Source organism: Phaethon aethereus (genome assembly GCF_964289735.1).
Source record: "Phaethon aethereus genome assembly, chromosome: 21".
In the NCBI taxonomy this organism is placed as follows: Eukaryota; Metazoa; Chordata; class Aves; order Phaethontiformes; family Phaethontidae; genus Phaethon; species Phaethon aethereus.
Genome location: NC_138597.1, coordinates 7,216,907 through 7,236,774, shown reverse-complemented (window position 1 = coordinate 7,236,774; position 19,868 = coordinate 7,216,907). Strand labels below are relative to the sequence as shown.

General features: G+C 36.0%; 1 protein-coding gene across 2 annotated transcripts; it reads left to right on the top strand.

Moving 5' to 3' along the window:
- Window positions 1-459: 459 nt before the first annotated feature.
- Window positions 460-16,181, top strand: NADK (NAD kinase; the record flags this gene model as incomplete). Of its 2 annotated transcripts, XM_082009390.1 has the most annotated exons (11): window positions 460-632; window positions 5,133-5,216; window positions 9,474-9,603; window positions 10,146-10,254; window positions 10,490-10,575; window positions 10,863-10,965; window positions 11,815-11,966; window positions 12,488-12,587; window positions 13,213-13,370; window positions 14,531-14,613; window positions 15,712-16,181. In XM_082009390.1, the coding sequence occupies 11 exons, from the start codon at window positions 460-462 to the stop codon at window positions 15,857-15,859; spliced, it is 1,326 nt and encodes a 441-aa protein (XP_081865516.1). In that variant the 3' UTR covers window positions 15,860-16,181. The 2 variants fall into 2 exon arrangements, with proteins under 2 accessions (XP_081865516.1, XP_081865517.1); XM_082009391.1 differs by lacking the exons at window positions 460-632; window positions 5,133-5,216 and having other exon boundaries at window positions 9,052-9,603; window positions 10,149-10,254.
- Between the last annotated feature and the right edge of the window lie 3,687 nt (window positions 16,182-19,868).

The following is a 19,868-nucleotide window of genomic DNA, read 5'->3' as shown; positions in this document are numbered from 1 at the left end:
TTCCCTGTTACAGCTTAGAGTATTCTAGTTTTATTTGTTTGATATATGTATCACCTAATAGATTTTCCTGAGTTTTGATTCCTTGGCAAATATTTAAGGCTTTTCGTCCTCTCCAGTACCTAACATAATTTTATCTGGTATATAACTGGAGATGTGAATCTGTGCTGGTCTTGAAACAACTTTGTATTGAGCCTCTTGTAAAGCTGAGAACATACGTGTGTTAATTCTGCTTGGTTTTCCTTCGGATTACCTTGAAGTCTTCTCATTACCTTGAATAATTTCACATTTCCAGATCCTTTTGAGAAGTGTTTATCAAAGTGTGTAAGGTCAGTGATTAGCAGTTACTTTGTTACCTTTGCTAATACTGAGATTTTTCTTCTCTCTTCCCTGTCCCCTTTCTCCTGGTGTTTTTCTATAGGAGTTGAATTTCTCTTTCACTGAGGTTCTTTCACTTCCAGTATGGAGATGAATCAAGAAAAACTGTGTACCAGTAAGGCTGATGTGAGCTCAGATTCTGCTTATCATTGCTCAACGTGTCATGATGACGAGGAGTGGAGCAATACTAGCCGGGGACGAGCTAAGTCGCGAAGTTTGTCTGCTTCACCAGCCCTAGGAAGCACCAAAGAATTCCGGTATGGCTCTTGGCTCCTCCTATTGTTGCTACCTTTAAGGGAAAAAAAAAAAAAAAATTGTAATCCAGATTTTAATTTTTGCTTCTCTTTTTATACAGCCCTGGTCTTGCAGCTGTGACAAGTGATAATGAACAGAAATAAAAATAGTGTTTTGTTGTGGTAATAAATAGGGAGGAACATGATTAGTGAACCATCCTATTGTGGTCCCTGCTGTGAAAAGAACTTGAATTTCTGAAGTAGCCATGTTGGTGGTCATCTCTAAACTGACATTCATGTAAATAGGTTCTGGTTGGTTGTGAGGTTTGCCTTCTGTTTCAGTGTTTCTTGGTAGATCTGAAACTGCTTTTTTGTAGATACTTCAGCAACATTCTATGTGTGCATAAGCAGCTTGAGGAAGACAATGCATTACTGTTTGCTTTGAATATGCTATTTAAATGCTGTCTGAAGTATGTCAGAGCCTGGATTCAATAAAGTGTTTGAATTTAGAAATGGCTACGTGAAATGTAATAGATCCTCTTTTTTTTTTTTCTTTTTGAAACTGCACATGCCATTTGGCATGGCTGTCAAAACAGGTATCTGCAGAGTTCATAGTCTTAAAGAAAGAATCAGTCAATAGTAGAGACACTTCTGCAAATTTTTACACATTTACTAGCTAGAGCTCTTAGTGCTGTGTATTAAAAACCTGCATGAGTATTTAGGTTATACGGTGATGTGAGGCAGCACAGACTAAGTTTGTGCATGCAGATTTTTTCACAGCAGTGAGAAACGCCCATTTTTTCTTTGAGCCAAATTTCTAATCTAATCAAGGCTCTTGCCATGTGGACAGCTTGGATAGAACTTTTGATTTTGTGATCTTTGGACCCATTGTAAATATTGAATAGCATGCTGTGGTAGCAGTGCGTCTTCATCTTGCGGGAAGCATAGCAGAACTTTACCTTACTTAGATTTGTGACCCTCTATAAAAGCATGGACGGAATCATGGAAGACATTCTCGACAGATGAAATTCTCGTCCAGAGTTACTGCTTTGATGGTAGGAATGCTCTTGCAAGGCAGAGCATATATGGGTGAGGCTGAAGATCGCAGGGGGAAGCTTTATGGTGAAAGGAGACATAATAAAAGCCTTTATCTGAAGAGGCTAAAAGGTTAGGAAAATACTTGCTTTGCATACGTAGTTCAGAAAGTCAGTGTACTTTAATGCTTTTGGAAACTGTTCACAAAGGACTGTGCTCTGTACTGTTCTAGCTCCTGTGTTGTGAGTCATAGTCAATACGTAAGACTTTACATTAAAAGCGTTCTGTAAAACTACTGTTTTTTCCCTTGTGTAGCCCTCAGCCTGTGTAAAAGACCATGTGGTCTAAATTTTTGTGTATTATTATCTTCTAGCTAAGTAACTACTTTTTCAAACTAGGAGAGATCTTTGTAGACCCTACCCATTGTGGGTTTGAATTATGTTTATTGTTTATGAGATTTTTTTTTTTATTTTCATTAAGATGTTCTGCATTCATTCACTGGCTGTCTTCAATTTAGTGCAAAATTGTCACAAGGCATTTTGCAGAATGTCAGAAAGTGATCTCAGGCTTTCTCTGTGGTATTTAGAGTGAAGTAGTTGCCTATCTGCTTTAAACTGACAAGTATATTTTCCTAAAAGATGTATAATTTCAAGTGCATTGCTGCTCATTCTCAGCAAAGACAGTCTTACTACAAACAACTTTAAACTCTGTTCAGTCAAATATTTTACCTGCTATTGATTTAATAGTGTATGCTCTATTAAATTAAAAGTACTAAGAAAACCAAGTTAAATCTCAACCAAAATGTATACCAGTTATTAAATTGAGTTTGCAGAGAAAACTTTGTTTGAATGTCGTGAAGGTCAGATGTGGATATTTAATGCCTCTTGTAGGAACAGCGTTTAGCCAATTACTGGGAATGGCATAGAATAATGAACTGTGTTGAAGGAAGGCAAAAAAGGCAGTTATTTGGGAGAAGCTTGAGCAGAGCAAGAAGTGGGAGCTGATGTTGCCAGGGCATTATTTAGCTATCCTGATTGCTGGTGTAATTGTTGACAAGTAGACAGAAACTCACCATTCCTTTACACATACTGGTACGCACATTAATGTCTAATTATGTCAGTTCTTGCTTACTTTTCTGTTTTAATATAAATAAGGTAAACTTTATAAAACAGTAATAATCTTACCTGACTGGATTAGTCATGCCTGGACTTACAAGTGGAAAAAAAATTATGCAAAAAAACAAATACAACTTCTGTGTGTTAGATGTTGGAAATTAAATACTCATTTTCCTTATTGGAATTCTTACAAGTGCGTGTTTTATTAGACATGGAACAAATAAGATGTTGCTGTTATTCCTTAATTATACTTTTTTAACCTGTCATCTGTTTTGGATTTTTATTAGATTTCTGAGGGGTTTTTTTTAGTCCTAAGAGTGAGTCATCAGGCTGGTCTGAGCTACTTACAATACACACAATAGAAGGCAAAGCAGTAGTGATTTGTTACTGCCAAGCAATAGGTTAGCTACCAGTTCCTGTGTTAATTGAATTAAGCACAGGAAAGGCATATTTCCCCCTTCTGTTTAATGGAATAATTCTAATAGCATTTACATAATGTTTCAACAGTTACATGACTTGAGTAAGTTTTACTCCCATTTACAGATTTGCTGAAGGAGGTGGGAGGAAAGTAAGGCAGAACCGTTCTGACTTGCTCCAGATAATCTCATCCTAAAGCTAGGAGTAATCCTGGGTTCTGGGTGGGATTTAAGTTTGAGGATAAATGATACTTCAGAACTTCTGTTTATTTGAAGACAAAGATCATATTAGCTCTTACTAGGTAAATAAATGGGGGGAAAAAAGAGTCTACCTATTCAAAACTAGGGCCCGGTACTGCAGATATGTGTCTCGATATACCTTAGAATTGAAGGATTTGCGTTTTATTAATTTATTAAGTGCAAAGATTTGAACAACAAAAGAAGTGCTTAAATGATTGGGACACCATTACTGTGGCTTGATCATGGCAAAAAAATCTGAAGGTGTTGCCTTGGTGTTGGAGATTTCATTGTAAATGCTTGTTAAGACTTACACTGGGAAACCTGATTTATATGTTACTGTACCTTATTGAGATGAAGAGCACTCATTAAGCTATTTTAAGAGTGTTTATATGAGATTAATCATTCTGCATGTCCCATTCAAAAGCTGTGCGCTCTTAGGTAAGATGTAGTGCTACAAGAAATACAGGAAAGAAAGTATCGTGGTTATTGTGTCTGCAGCAGTGAAGCTGGTGTCACTTAGGAGTTGATGCAGACTAATCCTTTACACACACTGACAACACACAACTAACAGTTGTCATAGATTGTTGCTGAGAGCATGGCCTGAAAACAACAGTCATGAGGTTATTTTATTGTTTGTATGCTTAGTTGTTTGCTTGCTCATTGCCAACAGAAATGAGTGCATGCCAAAATATTACAGAAGAGAAAGTGCTTACACTATATAAACAAAAGCCTAGCTTAGGTTTTGTATTTTAATTAATTGATTAGGCACACTTATTAAGTGAAGGTTGCGAGAATACTGGATTACCTAACAAAAACTGAATGCTGCTGCTCTTTCTCTCAGCTAGTGTTACTACAGCGATATTTTGAGTTTCTTTTGAAACTTGCCAGAAGTGTCTCATTTGATAATTTCTTGGTGTTATTTAATAAATTCCTACAAAATCTGAAGTGTTCAGTCAACTACTGGTCAAGTACCTGGTTGAGTACTCAGTGTTAAATACTTGTTTATGTAATCATACTGACTATTATTTAGGATTACAACAAATTGAGGAGTTGAAAAACGTGTCCTTTAGTTATTTAAATTTCTTCTTACTCTAGCTTAAAAGAAAACTTTTTTAAAATATGTAAAAACTACATAGCTAATTCTGAAACAGGAATTTTTCCTTTTCACAGTAGTGAGACCTTGAAAATAGAAAATAGATTGTTTTTATAATTTGGGTTTATTTACACTTTTTTTTGGTCTCTGAGACATGCATGTACTGTTCTGTATTGCAGTGTCCAGAGGCTAAATAGAATCTTTGCAGGCTTGACATGAATTCACAGAACCAACCTGAGAAAACCTGTCCATATCCTCTTTGAGTCTGTGATGCTTCCTTTGTGCAAAGTGAAGATGAATACAAGAAGAATATGCGCCTGGTACTAATATTTAGGAAGTGATTAGTCAGTGTGTGAAGGGGATAAACTGTAAGTGAGGCTTCATGTAAAATCACTTTCAAGGAACAGGTACAGGAGTTAAATTTTAGATTTGAAATGTGAGAGCTAATATGTGTAAAATTGCATTGGCTGTTCAAGCACAAATGTCGGTTTAAGAAATGTACTTTACCCTGTATTGCCTAGTGCAGCTTTTTCAAAGAAGTGGTTTTGGTGGTTGGGGAGTTAATTATACCCAGTTTGCCATCACATTTCTTTTACTTATTTATTATTTTTATATATATTTTTAGGAGAACCCGCTCCTTGCATGGACCATGCCCAGTGACCACATTTGGACCAAAGGCCTGTATGCTGCAAAATCCTAAAACGATTATGTAAGTACTTGTCAAATAAATATTATTAGGCTTATTCTGTGTGAAAGAAAAAAAAAGTTTGCTTTTCCACTACTCACCCCCTTATCGGCATTGTTTGTATTTACCTGATATTTAGAGGTTTTCATGTTGCTTGATTGCCGGTTTGGGGTCTGCATTGCCAAAATTGGCCTGTGATTTTGTTACCACACACTAACCGTTTAAAAAGTCAGTCTGAGAGGAGAATGGATAGCACTGCTGATCTGTGTTCTCAAGTAAAACCTCATTAGATGTGCTTTAGCTTGATCTGCATGTTGAAAAGTATAATATGGGTTTGTTTGTCTTTTTTTCTCCCAAGGGATGATAGGACATAATCGATATTTCTCTGTATGGATTTATAGTGGTTTTGCTGGTTGGAATACTTCCTGCAGGGTAACGGACATACAAGGAAATTAATTTTACTGGTTTTACGTTAATAATTCATGTGGTGTTCTTAGGCCCACTATCTACTGCCTAAACTAATGGGAGTTTTTTCATAGCTCAGTATATCTATTTCAGAAAAAACATTAACCATTTCACATAAAATACAGCAGGGCATGTGAGTAGTATTAAGTACTGAAGTTTTGTTTAGACATGTTTTGCATAATCTGCAATCCATAGTTTGATGTCAACAATGGCAACTGTAATAAAAGCTTTCCAACATAATTGACAGTAAACTCACCATGTGTATTAAACACCCTTATAGCAATCTACGTATGATACGAAGAAGCTATTGGTAGCATTTTGGTTATTCCATCAAGTTGAAATACGTAAAGAGCAGTGTTTCTGAATGAGAGAGGAAGAAAAATTGTTACGGACAACATGAGGAAAGGAGGAGAAGTAGTTCTCTGTACTGTGAAATCTGAGGAAAGCCTTCTCCCTCTCTTGGTATTATGTGTTTGAGGTAGTAGTTTGAATTTTTCTATTTGAACTATGGCAGTTTCAGTGTATGAATATCATTAAGGCAAGTTTGCTTTTATACTCTGAAAATAAGAGTTGGTTTCTGCTTCGCAGGCATAGAAACATTTTAATTTTGTAGGTTGGGTGGTATAAAAGTGTTGCTTTTTACACTGTGTATTGTATACTTAGTAAATGGTGTCTTGACTTGGTCAAACGAGGAATGTCAGGTTCTACAGATTAACCAAGTTAGTGGTCCCTATTTTTGTCCCTTCAAAAAGTTTTGTTTCATTGTTTTTTCAGTTAAATGTAAGGTATTTGTGTTATTTATTTGCCCCAATCTTTACTTAACCAGTAGTAGTCTTCCTCAGAACAGGTTGGTGGTATCCTAACTTTTCCTATGAAGGTGTGGCGGAAATTTTGCAGCGTACAGAAACTCGTAGCTTCCTCATTCTTTCTGTCTGTTCTAAAGTTTGTGGCTTGGAGTGCTCTTGTTCAACTGAAAACCCAGCTTGTGTTGTGTGTTTACCCACTTGATTGTGATGAACATGCTCCTCCCCATGGGCTGGGCCAGCAAGGTACGATATAATGATAGCGTCAAGATCGGTGGAGTACAGAGGCTGCAGGCAATACTGAGTGCACGCCACTAGCCAGGGAAAAGGCTGCGTACGCAGTGTTCGCAGTAACTGGGGAGTAAGGGTGCTCTCAGGTCATTGAAGGAGAGGACTGTTTGAAGACCAAATTGTAAAATACTATTCTTACTATACGAAAGGTTTTTGTTGTGGCTTCTAAAAACAAGCAAAACTTTTCTGTTTCGGTTTTTCTTCTCTACAGTAATGTAATATTGCTAAACTCTCTTCACTGGAGAGGATTTTTTAACAGAAAATTTCAGGTTTTATGTATAGGCATAAATTAGTGGAGGTCTTGATGTTAGTGGGTTAGGGCTAGTGTTGAAGATTGTATTGAAAAATCTGCTTTCCGAAGACTGTTATGTAAGATGACCAGGTGAATTGAACGACAATTCAGTGAAAAAAGAATTGGGTGCTTGTGTCGTTGAGAAGAGGTGAGGTCAAAGAGAAAAATGTTTTCTTCTGAGGTAGCACTTTATTAAGTGAGAAAAGCTGTAGCCTCTTTTTTTTTTTTTTTTTTGGAGCGCTTGCATTTGCCCGACTCCTGGAAATAAACATGAAGATCTTAAAGCATGTTATGAATAATCTTTCATTTAGTAGAACTACATGGAATTGGTGAGTACAGTTGAAAGAGGCAAACTCTCTTTTATTTGAATGAAGTCTGTATTAGCTCTAGGTTTATTAAGTGAAAAGCAGTGCCGCAATCTTTAGTTCTTTGCCAGCTTTAGAAGATAGATTAATCATCTTGAAACAGTTTTGGGGGTGGTTTCTCTATGTCTATTTTTTACCTTTTAACAGTATTGAGATTTGAGTTTAATTTTATGAAATTAACTTTGGTATAGAAGACGCTTCCTTAGTCACCATTTGTGTTGGAAATAGAATATAAAACTTCAGCTTCGGTTCCTTTGCAGCTGTTCAGCAGCAATAAACACATTAATGCAACTCCTCCTATTTTATTTCATTTCAGTTCATTTCCAGTTTAGCTGTTGGTTGGCTAGTCAAGTCCGAGGTTAGTTAGTCAAGCCTTCCAGATTTGTAGTCATCTCGGATTCGTGGCGACGTTTGAGTCCAAGTCTGGTATCTTCAAAATGCCCGTACACTGAGCCCGGGGGTTGGACTAGACTCTCCAGAGGTGCCTTCCAACCTCCACTATTCTATGATTCCTTGACTGTAAAATGAAATATAGCATAATCTTGAAAGCCGGTATGTGATACTGAGTGTAACCGCATGTTTGTATTCTTCTGTGTTATGTAATAATATTTAGAGAGACAGCACTGTTTGTTAGTAAGAGTTACTGGTATTAGACTACTCCATCAATCTATAGTTTCTGCTGTATATATGTAGAATATAGGCGTTTTGGAAAGCAAAATGAATTCCGCCTCTGTTCTATCATCTGTTTTATTTTAACCCCTGGAAGTGCTAAATCCAAATCTCTTTGTAAATTTGCCTTGTTCAGCATTTATACTAATCTGCTTTGCTTTATGGATTATATCTGCACCCTATGGAAAAGGATGGGTTGCTTGTTATATGCGAAATACAACTGTGAAATGATGTAGCTTAGAAGTAGATACTAAAGAAGGAAGATACAGCTGGGTATTCCTACATCTACTACACATGTTCTAGAACGACATGAGGGTTCTGTTACTGAACCTTCTTGAAAGCCGCAAAATTATTTGTGTACATACATTTAGTTCTTGAGGTTGTCAAGTCTTAGAATGCTGTCGTGATAACAGGCAGACAGTAATTTTAAAATACTTTTTAAAGTTAAATTTTTTTAATTTAAAGTAGTAGTTGTGCTACTTTAAGCAGATAAACATTTTTGTGATCGACATGAAAATAAAGTAAATGCATAGATTAGAGTTTCAAAGAAATTTTGCACAAAAGTTACATATGCTTGCATATCTGTAATGTTTACCTGGAATAGAAGTAAAGAGGCTTCTGTTCCTCTTTAAGCCCTTTATTTATGAGGTTTTATGATAGGAAATATAAGAGTTTCAAGTGCAGACTTCCCAGAAGAGAGTTTATGTACTATATTTTTTTCATAGTTGTTAAGGCTTATCTTGAGGATTTAGTACAGGTAACCATGTGAATCTTAATTATTTGCCCTTCTCTTGTGATAGTGTTTAGTATTAGTAGAAAAGCTGTAGCCTGCATCTACAGGCTTCAATCTGTATTGAGAAAACTGTGACTGTATACTGGTGTCGGTGGAAAAAATGCTGAAGGAAATACTGTTAAAAAGAATATTTGGGTTGGAACTATTGCACTATTTTTTAAATTTACATTGACTTGTTTGACTTACAGTATGGGATGGCAATAAGAAATTATGCTGTAGCTTCTTCTGATTCTCTAATTGGATGTTTCTCCTTATTTTGAGTGAGCTTAATAGAAGAGGGGACTAAAATAAGGTAGAGGAAAGCATTGTGGCTGGAAGCCTTAGGGAAGATGTCAGTCAGTTCAAGAACTTGATCCAAGAGCTTTTGTAGTGCTTCTGTTAAAGTCCCTGCTTGCACATGTTCTTAGCATGGTAGCAGTTACAAGAATGGACGCTTGATTGGTTTCATGGGGGAAAAAGCATTGTTACAATATGAACTATTGCATCCTTCTTGCTATTGTTCTCGGACTGCGTGCAGTTATAGTTGAGGATGTATTCTTAACAGACCAGAATGTTGTCAGAGCAAAATGTAGTAACATTGTTGTTTTTTTTTCTTTTCTCTAGGCACATTCAGGATCCAGCAAGCCAGCGGTTGACATGGAACAAACCTCCCAAGAGTGTCCTTGTTATTAAAAAGATACGTGATGCCAGTCTGCTGCAGCCTTTTAAAGAGCTTTGTGTGTATCTTACTGAGGTAATGAAATGTAAAATCCTTTTTTTTTTTTACCATAATTAAAAGTTTTACATCTAAACTGGTTTCAATTACCGGTTCTGTTGAATGTGGAATGTGCAGAATTGTATAGTGCAAACAAATTGTTATACCCATTGCCACTGGAAGTAGTAAAACTTGTTTCACAGCTTAAGATCAGTACTTAAGTACTGTAAATACAGAGCTTAAGAAAAAAGTAAAGAAAAAGCTTTCCTTCATTCCATTTGCAGTTCTAAATTACAGGGAAGGGGACGTAAATCCTTTAAGCCTTGAACAAACAGAACAATGTTACTGTATGATGTAATCATTATTCCAGAGCTTAGTTTAATCCGTTAGATGGTCTGTGGAAGCTGCAAAATTCTCATTAGACTTAGACCACACATTAAAAGTAACCCCCCCAACCAACAAATGCAGACCACTTCTGTAAAATAATATTTATATGTTTTAAACTAATGTAAATTATGGGGAGAGTAAAATATTTTGTCATTTTATGAGGTTATTAACAAGCTTATCTTGCCTCTCTTAAGGAGAACAATATGATAGTGTATGTAGAAAAAAAGGTACTGGAAGACCCTGCTATAGCTAATGATGATAATTTTGGACCAGTGAAGAAGAAATTTTGCACCTTCAGAGAAGGTATGGTAACCATTTCTTGAAAGTAAAGTTGGAGTATGTTGCTTATTGGTATTTCCTTAATTGTTCGGTCAGGTTTGTTCAACTAATGTGTCTTTTGCAACCAGCTGCTATTAGATCTTAATTGTGTTTTTTACATTTGTGAGTGAATGTTGGCATGCTGCAGTTAATTTACATTTGGAAATGAAGAGTATTGATAAAACTTAATTCAAAACTTGTATTTCAATGTTGCTTCTAGATTATGATGATATCTCCAATCAGATAGACTTTATCATATGCCTGGGAGGAGATGGGACCTTACTTTACGCTTCTTCGCTTTTCCAGGTTGGTCTTTATGGGAAATAAACTTGAAGACCTCTTTTCTTTTTGAAGTATTTGAAGGTTGTTTTTTTTTTTTCTTCATTATAGAGTTCAACACTTGTCCTTTGCTGTTGATACCTTTTTTTATCAAGCCTCTTTTACCCTGTACTTTCTGAAAATAATGTATGTAATGTGTTGTTTTTATTATGCACAGTTGAAGTTACATCAATGGTCAAAATATTTACAGGCAATTAGTTGAAGTATGAATTGCTTTTATTCAGTAGCTTTTAAATTCTTTTCTTTATTGATAGGGTAGTGTACCTCCAGTTATGGCTTTTCATCTGGGATCCCTTGGATTTCTTACTCCATTTAATTTTGAGAATTTTCAGTCCCAAGTCACTCAGGTTATAGAAGGTAAATTTAAGGGGACAAGGTGTGGTGTTTCTTTTTGTTACTTTTTCTGTAGCTTTTTCCAAGGCTGGTAAATAAATTTTCTTAACCAACTCATTTAGGTTGTCCCATAAGACAGTCACAAGAAACGTATACTAAACTAAGAGAAGTATTGCATTGCATTGACCCATTCAGTGCTGCTTTCTGTAGCATTTTGTAAAGGAAAACAGCTAAGAAACAACTTTGTCCTGTGTGGAGTGAACAAGTAAAAGATGGTGCAGAACTTGTGTTAAATGACAGCTAAAGATACAAATGGAGTGTAGCTCTGAAGTCTGCAGTGGTCTGTTTCTCTAAGCAGCGTAGTGCTTAAATACTGAGGAGTCACACAAACAAAATATTTGAGGAAAGAAGTCCTTTGTTTCTTCAAGAGGAGGTTATCCGAGTTGCATCCAAAGTAGATTCCTGAAAAGATGTATAAAATTCTCACATTGCTAGAATGTTGTCTTTTAATAGGTGCTTCTAATACACTAATTTTCTTTAGGCTTAGCTTTTGTCTTAGTAAAGATCCCATGAACCTAACAGTATTTATCCAATCTTGATCATGTCCATTTAAATTTTCTTTTTACATGATGAGGAAAGGGAGGACAGACTGGGTTCAAATTTTAGATTAATTTTGCTCATTACTACTGAAAATTAGTTTTGAGCTTTAACCAAGTATAGACAATTATCTTGTGAATGAAATTGGGAATGTTGAAAGCACAGGCAATAGATGGATTTCACGGGCATTTCATACAGTTTGCTAGTCATTACAGGGTTTTATTTACTATGCTAGCATATAATTTTTGTGTACTTTCTCCTATATTTCACTTCCAGGCAATGCAGCACTTGTTCTACGAAGCAGGCTGAAAGTGAAAGTAGTAAAAGAGCACAGAGAGAAAATGACAGTACAAAATGGTATAGAAGAAAATGGAGTAGTGTCTGCAAATATAGAGAAAGAAGTGGGCAAGCAAATTATGCAATATCAGGTCAGAGGGCAAAATAAGCAAAAGAACTAATACGCTGTTTTTAGATTGCTTTTACTTGGTTTTATTATAACTTTCCCCTTTTCATCAGTTTACTTACATTAGCCCAGTGGTGTGGGACAGATCCATATTGTTCTAATTCACAGTATGTGCACTAAACAATGAGGAAGTGATGTACTACATTACTTTCTGCAATTATAAGTGCTAATATTGTACCTTCCTTTAGTAATATTTTCCTTCTATTTCAAAAACAAAGTAGTGTTTCTAAAATGGGATATCCTGAAGATTTTTAGAATTGAAAAGAAAACCCCTGCATGTTGCTAGTAACAAGCTTCTGGAAATAATTCTTAACATCTGAAAACTTTAGCTGGCACTTGATAAGACAGAAGCGTAAAGAGTCTAATTTGGCAGGTACTAAACCAGCATCAGTTTTTCAAAGATCTGGAACGCATATTTCGACTTGCCATTTATTACATTGCCAAGTCAGCAATAGCGGACTGGTATAATATTTGATGTCATGACAGGTCCTAAATGAAGTCGTGGTGGATCGTGGTCCTTCTTCTTACCTTTCCAATGTAGATGTGTTTCTAGATGGACACCTGATAACAACCGTGCAAGGAGATGGTGAGTCTGCTTCTTGAGTTAAATTGTTTATCACTTCATGTGTAGACTGTTGCTATTTTACTGGAGGATTTTCTCACATGGAAACAAAATACCAAGCTTAATTTCATTGGTGACAGAAAACATTAGTGTGCAAAGAATAGGTATGTTTGTTTATTGGTAACTAATGCGTTCTACAGTGAAGTGTTAAAGTGTTGTAAGCTTTGTGGACTTATGAAGGCAAGTGACAGTTTCTTTGGGTATGATATGTTAGGGCTTAAGGGCAAGAAATAGTTCAGAAAAAATTTGCTTGGATATCTGAAAGTTGATGAAGGCCTCAGATCTCAAGTTCTGAAATACAGAAGTTTATCTGTAAAGTTCTTGTCATTAAAAAAATGAACGTCACTGTTAGAAAGTTGTGTAACCTGAGGTCTAGAAGTTTATGCAACTTCACCATAGAACAAACGTGCTGTGCCAGGATTAGAGGAGACTTTCTGACTTTTTGTGTATTAGACTGCAATTCTCCTGTGAAATACAAGTTGGTACATTCTCTGCTTCGTTTTCATAACAGTGCTATTTCTTAGTCATCTTCCAAAATGACACATTGATTGTAAGGCTAATGTAAGTGAAATTTTTGCTCCTTTCACAGGAGTCATTGTCTCCACGCCGACTGGTAGCACTGCATATGCAGCTGCAGCAGGAGCTTCTATGATTCATCCAAATGTTCCTGCAATAATGATCACCCCAATCTGCCCTCACTCGTTGTCTTTCAGACCTATTGTTGTTCCTGCTGGAGTGGAACTCAAGGTTAGCTTCTGTTATGTTATTTCTCTTTCTAAGTTAAAATCTTTTGTAATAACCGTGTGAACCTGACCAAAGCAGAAGAGGTTAGGAAGTGCCGTGTATCTCCTGCATTCTTTCATTTGTAGGAGGACTGGATCGAGTCTGGCTGAAGAATGCATCTTTATTTAAAATAATATACCCACTAGCGAAATATTTTACACCACTTCCTACTGGATTGTACTTGTGTAACGTTCTGTAAAATGGGAATACATAAATTTGCATTCTGACTAATAAAATTTTTACATAATTTCTGCTAAAGTGCATGTAAATCAGTGGTGTTTAAGGGAATGAAAAAATTCTACTTTCATGGCTAAAACAAGAAATATTGCAGATTTTTAGTATATTGGTAGTTATCTGCAATTCACTAATTATTTTTTTGTTAATGCTGTCTTGCAGAAAGGCTTGTAATACCTGAATATAAAATGGACTTAGTTAATGTGTATTTTCAACAAATATTCACGTATAAGTAAGAACCCTTTTCTGCTTCTTGTATCTGTTAAAGTCTCCAGTCTACTTAAGCTGGAAGAGAACTAAGGGCTCTCCTAGCGATGTTAGACGATTATCATTAAGAAATAAGTGTTTGCTGGGGTTTTTGGTCTTGTTTTACAACATAAATTGAATGTTTATTCATGGCACTGCTCTCAGTACACAATTGCTTTCATGTCGCTGGGTGTTACTGGCCAATGGTAGTCAATTCTTTTCTCTTCAGAATGTATGAGCAAAATGTCCTAAATTTGACAGCTTTAGATTCATTATGTATGAAAATATTTTTCTGGATTAACTTTATTGTTTTTCTTGAAAGATGCTAAGTCAACTTGTGTGACTGAATTAAAGCATGCACTGGCTGTAACTGGAAGGTCTTTCTGGTTTATGACCTTGTATTTATAAAGAGGGGGTTTATTGCATATAGAAAAATATATGCATATATACTGAACATGAAATGAAGGTTTGGAACTTGTGTGGTATGTTACTGCACTGTTATTATGGACAGATTGTGAATTTCAGTGCAACTGTAAAGTTGCAGAGTCAACTCTGTACTCAGAGGGAGTGTGAAGGAGGTGTTTGTTCCTTGCGCTTGAAAAATAGGTTTTAGACCTGAAGTTTAATTCTTTTCTCTTTCTCAGATTATGCTCTCCCCGGATGCCAGGAATACAGCATGGGTTTCATTTGATGGAAGGAAGAGGCAGGAAATATGCCATGGAGACAGGTCAAACCTTTTTTTGATTGTAGCATCTCTCTATAAGTATAGAAAATACTGATTCATGTAGTTCTCTCATTCTCTAACATCTGTCAAAAGTTTTGCTGGCAATGATAAAACAAGCTTCTATAAACCCTAACAACTCTTAACAGCACAAGCTGCTCTAAATGTATTTAATTTCTAACGAGTTTTTTAGATCTTACTATGAAGTGAAAGTTTAAGTGAAATATTAAGACAAGAGCGTGTAAAAATTGCATGCTTGGTAAGGAGGATGGACATGTCTTTAGAAAATTCTGTAAATTTAACTTAAAGATAAATCTCTTGAGAACATGTAAGCTAACAGGAGTTGCATGTAAGCAGTGGCTGTGAATAATGCCATATGGTTTAAACTGTATTAACTTCAGTGAGTGGTTGTGGTCACTTGCGATGCTATTGCCTTGAGTGAGCAGAATGCAGTGTGTGAAGTTTCCTCAGTTTTTATGTGCAAATGTGGTGGCCTGTCCTAATGGGAGGTGATTTAAGGCAACTGTGTGATACGTGACTGGTAGACTTGCTATTCAGGTTGACTTCTTTTTTTTCTTGGTCCGTACAAGTTGCCAGGAAGGAAAATGTGTAGCTGGCATGATGCTCCATCTTGAATCGTTTGTATTTCCTCTGAGGTTTAAAGATCTATAGAATAGGTCAGGAGACTAGTAAGGATTCAAAATGAGATTTGGCCCTTTGTTAGATGCTAGCCTTCTTAGTGCTGTTGCTTATAGTTAAAACTTGAAAATTAAAGGTCAAGGTGGTGACTTCTATTTTTCTTTGTCCCTGTATTGTTGATGTGAAGACCAGGAAAAGGTCTTGCAGGACATCATGGAGTGGGTTCAGTATTCTCACTGTGTCAAAGACTGCTGTTCACAGTGCATCTGTTAACAGTTTTAAGCCCTGTGTTCACTCTGTTTAGATGAGCCTGCAGACTTGGTTGTTACTTGATTATGGAATCTCGCTGTTTTACCAAATTGGCTGAACGTAGCACTATGTTAGCTAGTGAGTAGAAGATTTTTTTTTTTTTTAAGTTGCTATTCATTGCCCTTGACTGACTGGGGTATTCCTGTGTTGTTGCAGTATTAGCATCACTACCTCTTGCTATCCCCTTCCTTCGATCTGTTTCCGAGATCCTGTGAGCGACTGGTTTGAAAGCTTGGCTGAGTGTTTACACTGGAATGTTCGGAAGAAGCAAAATAACTTTGCTGTTGAAGAAGAAGAATTTTGAGTGTCTACGTCTAACAAGACTCGTGGGAATGGAAAGTGGCAGTATCCCTTCTATATGCTTGGGTTTTTAAGTTTTTGGCTAACAAGTGTGGTCACCATCTCAGACATACATAGCGATTAGAGTTTATATCTGACTGACCTGCTGATGGCTGGAAATTATTGTGCTACTTCCTGTCCACCAAGAGTAGGAATGGAAGAAATTAGGCTCTGATTGTTGTAACCCAATTTGAATTCCCTTTAAATGGGCAATCTGAAAATGGATTATTTCTGATTGGTATTGACAACTGCATCTGTAGATTTGATTGTAACCCGTAACTTACCAATAACATGGTAGGCTGAATGTAGATGCATAATAGAAAAGTGGCATTAAAGTAGTCTGTTTAATTCGGTATATTTGTAATTCCATTTAAGACTGCTATGCATATAAAGGCTTTAAGAGGTTTTTTTTTTAAAAAAAAAAAGCTCCTCTTTGTTAGCTTAAATGTCTTGCCCAGAACAGCTCCCCATCAAGACAGTGCTTAACACACTGTGAAGAAACACCCATAAAGAATGTTTTTTTTATGAATAGATGGAACTAGTAAAAAGTTTTGGGTTTTTTATATACATAGAATCACAGAATCACTAGGTTGGAAAGGACCTTTAAGATCATCAAGTCCAACCATTAATCCAGCACCACCATATCCCCTAAACCATGTCCTGAAGCACCACATCCACACGTTTTTTGAACACTTAACATACATGTATATCTTATGCCCATTTGAACAGTGTTTGACCCTTTGCTGTCATCACTGTGTAAACATCCACAAAGAGCATGGACGAGCATTAGTGTGGGCGTAATTAGTTATTACAGTGCTTTCCATTTTTGTAGCTGAGCTAGTTTGTAGTTCTGCAGTTCCTGTTGGTGGGAATCATCACTGTGGTGTTTTCTCTTTTTTTTTTTTTTTCCCTTGATTCTCTGGAATAAATGGTAGCATTAGACACTATAAAGTAAAACAACCCAAACAACTCCAAGTGTTCAAAAGGAATCTGGACTTCCATTACTACTATATTGTCTAGTTCCATTATTGTCTTGAAGAAAACTAATATCCTGTACTAGGAACCCTGAATGCCCTCAATTTCCATTGATACATTCCCACTCTTGGTGCTGAGTAATACAGAAAGGGGTACTGCATTGGTAGGCTGATAAATGAGAGAACACATTCCCAGTAGAGTAGCAATGGTGCCTTCAGCACACTCAAGATATTCTAAGTCTCATATTGACTTTTTTAAGATGCTTTCAAATGTTTCTAACTTCTCTATGTAAATATTTTATTGTATGTGCTTTTATGAAAGAATAACAAAAACCAACAAAAAAAAACAGTTGGGGAGAAAAGGGTTTGTACTGTACTTTAACTGAAAAATATCAAACCCAAGTATAATGTTTACATTTATGTTCTCTGTGGTGCAGTCTCATGATCATACTATCGAAACTTTAGCATTTTCAAATTCTTGCTGCATTGGACATTAAAGGAATGGACATTATCTGCTAAATTTAAGCTTATGGCGTAATATTGTGGAGGGATTAATGTACTGATTAAGTTGGGATTTCCTTGAAAGTGGAGTGAGAAGCTCTGTTGAACTTTTCATGATTGTCTTCTGTTGTTTATGTGGTCCAAAGTGGTAATGGGAAATGTATTAATTTCCTACTCTGCCTAACCTGCTGTCCTCTGATGGTTTAAATAATGTCTCCTGCATTTTGAATGCTGCCCTAGTCTGTCTAAATTTATAAACCCAGGTGAGAGCACTTTTCCATGAGAGAGATGCAAATTCTTCGTTAATGATACAAATCACAATGAAAATGTGTTAATACAAATTAATACTCAGTTTGTAAATTTTGTAAAATAGAATATTGTTTTGATTTGGTCTAAATAGACAAATTTTGTGATATCTTGGAGAATATCCAGATAGCTTGTGGGATATATCTTTCACTTGAATCTGCGGTAATTGTTTTATCACTGTTTTGAAGTTGCTTACGGGTTTCCTAGGTGGAGTATTCAGTTATTTAATAACTGTTTACTTTTTGAACTATAGAAGTGTCAGACTTTTTGCTTTGAAATTATTTTATTTAAACATGCAATAATTGAGAAAAGAACAGGGTATAGTGGCTATATAAATGTATTGTTAAGTGAAAAACAAGCAGAATACTAGGCACGCTAGGAAGTGGAAATCATTTTGCAGAAGTGAGGTGAAATGATTAATGAGCCTTATCTAGTATTTTTTTAAGATAAAACTATTCAGCACTTTTTATTTATGCTTTTTATAATAGTAAAGCTATTATTGATTAAATTGCCAAACTTCAATTCTCAGAGTGCATAGTTCATGGAATCTGTAATCAAAACGTACTACTTTCTCTAGGTTAGATCTAGATCTAGATTAGGAGTTGTCTTAAATTTATCACATACTGCAATTGCATTACTGGCTTTGAGGCTTCTGCAGTTGTGCTCGTACAGCTATTCCTGCTTGGTCTTACTTGGATCACTGATCAGCCAAGTAGAGAGCTACAATCTCTGACTGACGGAAAGAAAGTCACATGATGACTTTCGTCTTTGCTTTTTCTTCAAAAAGCTGCATTGATTTTAATTGCACTAGCTGCTTTTGTGTCAAAACGCAACCCAAATTGTGTTAATACATTACAAATTTATCGAACTGTACAAAGTCCCTTTGCAAGGCCTTTAATCCGCAAACCAGCAATTCACAAGCAGGCTAGTGAGGTTTAAACAGCTCTCAAGTTTTGCATATTTAACTACTTAAAGTGTAGGTAACTTCTGTTCAAACCACAGCTGAACCAGAAAAACGCTGTAATGCAGACCTGGTTATATTGGCAATATAAGCTCATTTTGCTGATGTAGCTTACTCAAAAGTAACTTGTTTAAACTGCACTAGTAAAATAGGTTTTTGCTGATTAAGAGCAGTGTTCTTATTATAGGGGTTTGTAAATGTCACTGTACCTACAAATCCTTTCCAGTCTACAAAGGGCCAAAATGGAAGCTTGGAAAATTTTTTTTTTAAAGTTATTCTCTAGTAGAGACTTTAAGAAGTTATTAACAACTGAAGTAGTATGGAATGAAGCAGTGTACTGAGTTTTTAAAAGAGGAAAAAACCTGTTATGTATTGTTAATGCTTTGAAAACTTGTTTTAAATATTGTTGAAAACCTATTTTTCAATTCTTTCAATAAAATCTTTTTGTAAAGTTGGATTTGTAAAGCAGCATTTTGACTGTTGAGAATATAAAATTAGATATACACAGTTACTTGCTTAGAAGGCGAATGTCCAGTGTGGGTTTTTGATACGTTGTCTCATGGGACAGTGGCATCTGTTTTCTAGAAATAGATGTAAAGCTTTTTTGAATGTATATGTCTGATACCAGTCTTTTCTCAAGTTTCAAAATAAAAGCTGAATTTGCAGTGCAAGTTGAAGCAAATCTTCTGTACAACTAGTTGGGCTACATTAACTACTTTTGTGAAGGCCCAAGAGTAGAAAAATGGGGAAAGAAATAGATAAGGGCAATAATCTCAGATAATTTGGATACCTAGTAAATTTAAGATTGAAGATGTAGTTTAAATGCCCATTCTATCCTTACCTTTGCATGCTGTGACCAAGTTCTAGACACTTCTTCCATGAAACTTGTGGCTAATGATTATGAGTTTTTATGATTTCATAATTAATCTCTAACCTATTCCAACAGTTCATGATGTCAAATGATTGGTAAATGTGAGGAAGTATCTTATGCAGGTAATACAGCTGTTTTCAATGGAGTTCATTTGCTTTACAAGGTGCCTTGGAGTTTTCCATCTTCTCATGGCTGGCTTGTGACAAACTTGCTGTCCGTGGCCAAAACAAAACACCATTTCTGTGGCAGTGACACTCTATTGCTTATGCATAAAGCAGGGAAAAAGCATGGCCAAAGACTGGACCTTCATTTTGCAGATGATTCTTTGAGACAGTTTGTATGCAATTTGCTAGTCCTGCCT